The 7,444-nt window shown below is 38.4% G+C and overlaps 2 protein-coding genes across 2 annotated transcripts; one reads left to right on the top strand and one right to left on the bottom strand.

Moving 5' to 3' along the window:
- Nucleotides 1-996: 996 nt before the first annotated feature.
- On the top strand, nt 997-4,634 carry LOC113095799 (uncharacterized). Its single transcript, XM_026261172.1, has 6 exons — nt 997-1,228; nt 1,399-1,547; nt 1,818-1,862; nt 2,459-2,491; nt 3,294-4,267; nt 4,618-4,634. The coding sequence occupies exons 1-6, from the start codon at nt 1,085-1,087 to the stop codon at nt 4,632-4,634; spliced, it is 1,362 nt and encodes a 453-aa protein (XP_026116957.1). The 5' UTR covers nt 997-1,084.
- On the bottom strand, nt 4,484-7,003 carry LOC113095797 (uncharacterized). The gene is made up of 2 exons (XM_026261169.1): nt 6,797-7,003; nt 4,484-6,005 (listed from the first exon to the last, which is right to left on the bottom strand). The coding sequence occupies exons 1-2, from the start codon at nt 6,806-6,808 to the stop codon at nt 4,770-4,772; spliced, it is 1,248 nt and encodes a 415-aa protein (XP_026116954.1). The 5' UTR covers nt 6,809-7,003; the 3' UTR covers nt 4,484-4,769.
- Nucleotides 7,004-7,444: the final 441 nt, after the last annotated feature.

Genomic DNA, 7,444 nt, shown 5'->3' with positions numbered 1-7,444 from the left:
TTTCATTCACAGATGATTTTTCAGGGGCAATATCTGTTTACTTCCTTAAAGGGGGGGTGAAATGCTATTTCATGCATACTGAGTTTTTTACACTGTTAAAGAGTTGGATTCCCATGCTAAACATGGACAAAGTTTCAAAAATTAAGTTGTACGTTTGAAGGAGTATTTTTGTTCCCAAAATACTCCTTCCGGTTTGTCACAAGTTTCGGAAAGTTTTTTTCAAGTATGGCTCTGTGTGACGTTAGATGGAGCGGAATTTCCTTATATGGGTCCTAAGGGCACTTTTGCGGAAGAGCGCGCGCTCCCGTATAGCGAGGCTGAGCACAGGCATTTCACTGATCAGAGCGATTCACTGATCAGAGCGAGAGCGTCACGAAAAGTCACAAAAGAAGTGTGTTTTTGGTTGCCAGGCCTTATATCTTAAGGATGATGCAATCCCAACAAAAAAGGGTCACGATCGTGTGTTGGAACCGCAGGCGGTGAGTAAAACTGCTTAAAATATCTTTACCTCCTTGTTAGTGCGTCCCCTCCCATGCCGAAGGCCCGGGTTCGAGCCCCGCTCGGAGCGAGTCGTTGCTGCTGCTGCTCTCGTTCAGTTTCAGCCTCGGGATCTGATTCTGGATCATAAATAAACGGCTGAATCTGACTGTAAGCCATGGTTTGTTTTGAATGATGTTTTTTTTCCTCATGGTAATGTCACAGCTTCCACATGCTCTCAACGCAAAAGCCTACTGGCCCTCGTGATTATTTAGCTCCGCCCACACGTCACGCCTCCAGCCGGTCGTGTTTTTCCAGAAAAAATCGGTACAGACTGTCTTTCTCTTATGAATATAATAAAACTAAAGACTTTTTGTAGTTATGAAGGATGCAGTACTACTCTATTGAGTGAAAACGAGCATTTCACCCCCCCTCTAAGAACAAGAGTGACACTTTTCTAGCGACAGAGAAGTTCCTTGCAGACTGCACCATACGGTAGAATCAAATGCATACGATCAGACAATGGCACAGAATACGCCTTATTCAGCCCGCCGCCATTTTGATTCGAAAACGAGGCTGTGAGGGATAGCAGTCAGCAGCGTTCACTATGGCGTATTGTTGTGTACCGGGATGCCGGTCGTTTAGCCGTCAAAATAAAGACAATACGTCATTTCACAAATTTCCACAGGACAGAGAACTTCAGAAAAAGTGGATTGTTAAAATTCGACGGGACATTGGACCTAATTTTCAGGTAACAATATTGCATTTATGGAAAAAAAGGACTGTGTACCCTAACGTTAGCCTTTTGGCTAAACGCTAATTTCTAACGGGAGCATGTTTATTTTCCTGTAAACACCTGCATATAGCTAAAATATAATATTTTACCACAACAACTAAGTTCAAAATCTCAATTTTTCATAGATTACAAAGAACACACGAGTGTGCTCGAAACATTTCTCTCCGGAATGTTTTTCAAGGACACTGACTGGAATCAGGAAGCTAAAGGAAGGTTCAGTTCCCTCAGTGTTTACCTGGACTCAACAGCCAAACGAAAGGAAAACCTTACGATCGTAAGTGAAAAAGATCTATTCTTCAAATGATGTTATATAGATTAAAATAATTAATTTGTGATAAGAGCGTACAGCTAGGTCATAAGCACCTTTCATACATTTACATGAAATAAATATAAACATGTCAAGTCTTACAAAATACTACTGGGTAGAAACTTTATTTTTATGCAAAGTGAAATGTATTTAATAGTTTGCTGTGTACTGTTTGGTATCAACCCCTTTTAAAATATCAAATTTATGTTCAGAACATTATATTTGTTTCTGCTTTAGACAAGAAAAATGGCATTTAGAGGAAGAACATGAGGAAGATGAAAGGTGAGCAGAAATGGAGGAAACTAATAAACATGTAAATTAACGTTACTCTAAAAGTTTTGTGTCTCATTATCGTGATATGCAAGTTGTATAGTTCAATCAATGACAGAACAGAGGTTGCAAAAAAATATTAATACCTGCAAAAATAGCTAATATTTCTTTAAGTTGTTTGTTCACAATCTTTATTAGTGTTTGATGGCCCCCATCATTCACTTTTTGTTTTATATTCTTTTTCACTGATTTAGTCATAATAATAATTAGTCATAGGCCTAATCTTAAAATCTGTTTTTTTTTTAATGCACAACAACTGAGCTTAAGGTTACAGATGTTTTTGTTAAATAGGCTCTGATAATTAGCTCTATTTGGATATCTAACCTGTTACCAATTTCACACTCAAGTACAGCCAGTACTAAACACTGCGTAAAACCAATAATAGACAAACAAGAAAATATAAACAAAAATATGAATAAATTATATTCACAATATCCCCCCACAAACTACATACATGTTATTGACCCCTATAATAATTGGTGTTCACATTATTTTATGCAACCAACTGTTTACTATTGTTACATGACTGTTCTCTTCTTTCTCTACAGTTCTACAAAGGATGGACCAAGCAACGAAGAATGGTTAGTAGAAATCTATCATACAAAATGTGTACCATATTTTCTGCACTATAAGGCGCACTTAAAAGCCTTTAATTTTCTCAAAAAATGACAGTAAGCCTTATAACCCATAACCCGGAGTGCTTTATATATGGATCAAGGCGCTCAAGGCGTCTTTATATGACTGTTTTGTTGACATTCCCTTTATCACAGCTCTATCTAGTGGATGCATAACACAAACCCAGTCAAACGTTTGACTGCAGTATCTTCTATTCTATGCGCCTTATAATCCAGTGCGCCCTATATATGAAAACAGTTCTAATAGGCCATTCATTGAAGGTGTGCCTTATGGTGTGCCTTACAGTGCGGAAATACGGTATATAAATGCATCAAGTGAGAAATAAACATGAATATAGAATAGGTGTATAAAATCTTACTTGCCTGCTCTCATTCTCTCTCTCTCTCTGTAAGAGCCATATTGCATAATTAATTATTTAAATTGAGTATCACAACTATTTGTGTTATGTTGCATGTTCTGGTTATATTTTGTTGTGTGTATATATATATATATATATATATATATATATATATATATATATATTATTTTTTGTAATATATAAGTTGTAAACCAAGTGGATTTATGTGAGAAAGACTGTAAGAAGTGTTAAACGATTGATGTTGAAAATAAACTAAGAAATAAAAGGACATCATGGACTCTTGTGTCGTTGAATAAGCGAGTGCAACAAGACAGATATGCGTCAAAACTTGTGGATTAATTATAAGAAAATGTACATGTCCCATTAACACTCTCAGTTTCTCAATCTAGTCATGTCACAGAGATGCCAAACACTGATCATGACTATTGTGTGGAGCCCATGACTACAGAGGAGAAGCTTGTGGCTGCACAAGAGGACATTTCTCGTCTGTCTGCTGAAAATGAAGCACTCAGAAGTAATCAGTTTGGCATTCAGAACTTTATGGGTAATCCAAAACTCATACAGTTTTACACTGGGTTCCCTGACTATGACACTGTAAGAGCCGTTTTCTTGGCTCTACAGCCCACAGCACAGAGCATGGCCTCATGGGCTCAAGTGCAAAGAATCAATCAAACAAACCAACACTCACTGAGGGTTGGATTCCAGGCTCAACATCTCTCCCTGTTTAATCAGTTTTTTTTGTTTCTTTGCCGGATTAGATTGGGGCTTCTTGAACAAGACCTTGCTGTGCGTTTCAGTGTTTCACAAAGTACAGTCAGTAGAATTTGTGTAACCTGGGCAAATTATTTGTACTTCATGCTGGGGAGTCTGCCTATATGGCCAAGTAGATCTGCAGTTGATGAACTTATGCCAGAGTATTTTAAAGCTCTCTACCCCAAAACCAGAGTCATCCTGGATTGTACTGAAATTCGAGTCCAATCTGCCAGCTCTAAGGTACTGAACTCTGAGACTTACTCACACTACAAAGGCACGACTACACTCAAATCTCTGGTTGGAATTTCCCCGGATGGGAGCATGACTTTTGTGAGCAGTCTTTACACCGGAAGCATCTCTGATAAAGAGATCACCAAGTCATCTGGCATTTTGAATCTTCTCGAAGAGGGTGATGCTGTGATGGTAGACAAAGGCTTTTTAATCAAAGACCTACTTGATGAAATTAATGCCACAGTAGTTATTCCACCTTTTCTCGGCCCAAGTGGACAGTTCAGCCATGAGGATCTTGCACACACACACAACATTGCTCGTTTGAGGATTCACATTGAACGGGCCATTCGACGAATCAAGGAATATCACATTTTTGATCGTGTGATTCCTTTGTCATTGGCTGGTTCTGTAAATCAGCTCTGGACTGTGTGTTCTATCCTCACAAATTTTCACGGTCCACTGTTTTGAGTTAACATATAAAAACAAAAAAAGTGCACATGGAATCACAAAAGTACAATTTTGTATATTTATTATATAGTTTATACACTGGATTACAAAAATTAAAATTTTTAGATATTTTTTAAATAAAATGATACAATTTCTATAATACTGAATTTTTAAATATTGTAATTCTTACCACATTTTTGTTACAAAAGCATTTCAATATAAAAATGTACCTTTTAATTAGTTTCTCTTTGTAATAACACTTGTACTATTAATTATTTACAGACATGTCTGAAGTTTGAGAGAATTAAAACATTCTGCATTTCATAGGAATACAGTTTCATTTGTCATATTTACACTTTATAAATATGGTGAATTAAAATCACTACAGGTTTTACACTATCCCTTCAAAGGGTAATTTGAGGTCTTGTTTCGGTTTACACTCTCCTGTTGCAGAGAACAGGTAAGAAACAGCTGAAAAAGAAAAAATCAAGCTTACACTTCAGCTCCTCCCATTCATCTTTGTTGAAATGGATACGTTCCAGGTGGTAATCACTATTGCATTTGACAAAAAAGTCACACCAGGTAAACCCACTAATCCCCATTTGTCCAACAATCTGATAGTAGTACTCGTGGGTCTTTTTTAGAGTGAAGTTCCCTGCTGCATTTGTCAAATATGAGCAGTTTTTGAAGCTGTCTTTGTTTGGGCATTTGATCTCGAGAAGACCGTGGACAGGATCTGCTGTAAGGTCAACTACTTTCCTGTCAGGTGAGGCTCCTAGGTGAGGGGCATGATGATTAATTATTAAGCCACAGGGAAACAATTTGTTTCCAGTGAGTTTTTCATATTCTGCAGCAGCAACAGGCTCAAGTTGTATGCCTCTTTTCATAGCTTTGGTCTGAATGGTTTGTTTTGCACACATGTCAGCAGCTAACTTGTCAAAGTCTTTAACTCTAGAACAGACCCGCTTAAAAGATGTTGATGTGATCCTCTCTGCGCGTAGCCGATGCCAAGTGATGCTGCTTTGGTCCCTGGTTCCACTTTCCAGGTGCAGTGAATCTTCTGATGTAATTATCAGACCTCCGTAGAAATCATGTTCTTCCTGGTTTAATACAGTTGCGTAGGAGCATGGTTGTGGAGGAAGAGGCAGTGTAGGGTGCTCTTCAAAGGACACAGTCTGCTGGGGTAATTGGTAGGATAAAACAGACCCTAAAGGTAAGTCGCCGAACTCTGTGGTGACAAGTTGTTTTTGTTGGTTACTGGCAGTTAATAGTTTAAACATGTGGCTTCTGCTGCCTGATGCTTTTAGGTTTTCCCTCAGATTCTCTTCAAATTCACTACAGGGCAATGGGACAGGGACTGGGCAGTAAACATTTGGAAGAATTCCCTCACTTGTGCGGTTTACTCTATGGGTACTACTATTTGGTGGTTTTACTTTGGAAACCGATACTGTGCTGATTGGCTTTGGCTTTAGTCCTAATGTTCTTGATGGCACATGCCATGTTTGAGGCAAAGAGGTTTTACTTGCTCTTGGTGGTACAGATTTATGCTCCATTTTTAGGTAGTGAGCCAGTGTGTATAGTAGTCCTAGTAAATGATTACAGTGCCCCAATCCTGCTTTACAAGTGCAGTGGGTGTCTCGGATAAAAGGGTTTTCTGAAGCCAGCTCCACCTGCAAAAAAGCAACAAAATGTTAAGAAAAAGACATTAACTAATTTTTTTTTATACTTTGGTCTTAAAGTATTTCACAACTATAACGGTTGTTGGTATAACTAAGTTACACTTATGTTACAACAAGATATAAAAAAAGTAATTAGTTAGAATCTACTTATTACATCTGTGTAATAAGATATGTCAGTTAATGTTTTTTTGTTTGTTTGTTTTTTTTTATATCCCAAACAGCTATCAGCCTAACCGTTTTATTCCCCCAGTAGTACTTATATAAAGAAATGTATATACAACATTAAAGATCAGAAAAACTACTTAAGACCATATTCATGTCAACAATAACAACTTGCATTTTAAAATGACGCTGCTTACTAGAAACACCTGGTATTTAGTATGAACGAACGAACAAACATACAAACAAGGTCCAAAAATGAACGAAGGACCAAAACTTGAACTCAACATGAACCCTCCTGAACATGGAGGGTGTAACGTAGAAATTTCCTCACAATAACACAAAATACCTTTATGTTGTAAGGCGGCTCGTTCTTTCGCATCGAGCGAAAAGACCGGGCCCTAACACTACAGCCTGCTTCGTTTCTCTTCACTGTAAAACCACAGGTATCATGGACATCAAACACTACAGTTCAACACTTCGAGTTGGCTAAGAGGCTAATGTTAGCAGCACATACAATCAGTATGTAACGTTAGGTCGTTCGGCAACATTTGCGCTATCGTGATCTTCAATGCAGAATGCTAAGCTAACCTCACAAGAAAGTTGAAAAAGTAACGGTTTACCTTCAACATCATGGATATAACCCTCGATCCAGTTGCTGTAACCCTTCAGGAGGATAGACCTGGGAATTTTTGATCCTTCGTCCGCCCATGACTCCACAATATTGAGCGTAAGAGGAGGAAGAAATGACAGGTTCGTAGTCCACACAGCCATGTTTAGTTGTTGTTATTTCCGGTTTACCCTCACAGCCTCGTTTTCGATTCAAAATGGCGGCGGGCTGAATAAGGCGTATACACAGGCAGTGCATTTCAGTCACTTTTATGAGAAAAGGGTATAAGACATGATACCTCTTCCCCGTACTCTCCTCATCAAAATGGTACACGGGCTAAATTCACATCACGTGACGGGGCGTTCACGGGGGCGTTCCCAGACCAACCGTCTGTATCTATGTGAGTTGAGGCAGTCGCGGGCAGACGGTACATACATGAGATAAATTGAACTATAAAAAAAAAAAAAAAAAAAAAAATTAAAATTAATTATGGCTGATGATGCAAGTCATGCAAAAAAGAAGGAGGCTGTATTCCTCATCTGTGGAGCTATAGCATTGCGGTTGCCAAGAGATACAATGTGGAGAGACATTTCACCACAACCCACAAGACCTTCAATGTTCTTTATCCACCAGGTACATCACTTAGAAAAGAAAAAGTTAG

The sequence above is a fragment of the Carassius auratus genome, unplaced genomic scaffold (genome assembly GCF_003368295.1).
Source record: "Carassius auratus strain Wakin unplaced genomic scaffold, ASM336829v1 scaf_tig00215788, whole genome shotgun sequence".
NCBI classification, from domain to species: domain Eukaryota; kingdom Metazoa; phylum Chordata; class Actinopteri; order Cypriniformes; family Cyprinidae; genus Carassius; species Carassius auratus.
Note: the sequence above shows the minus strand (reverse complement) of the source record. Positions and strands in the feature narration are given on the sequence as shown.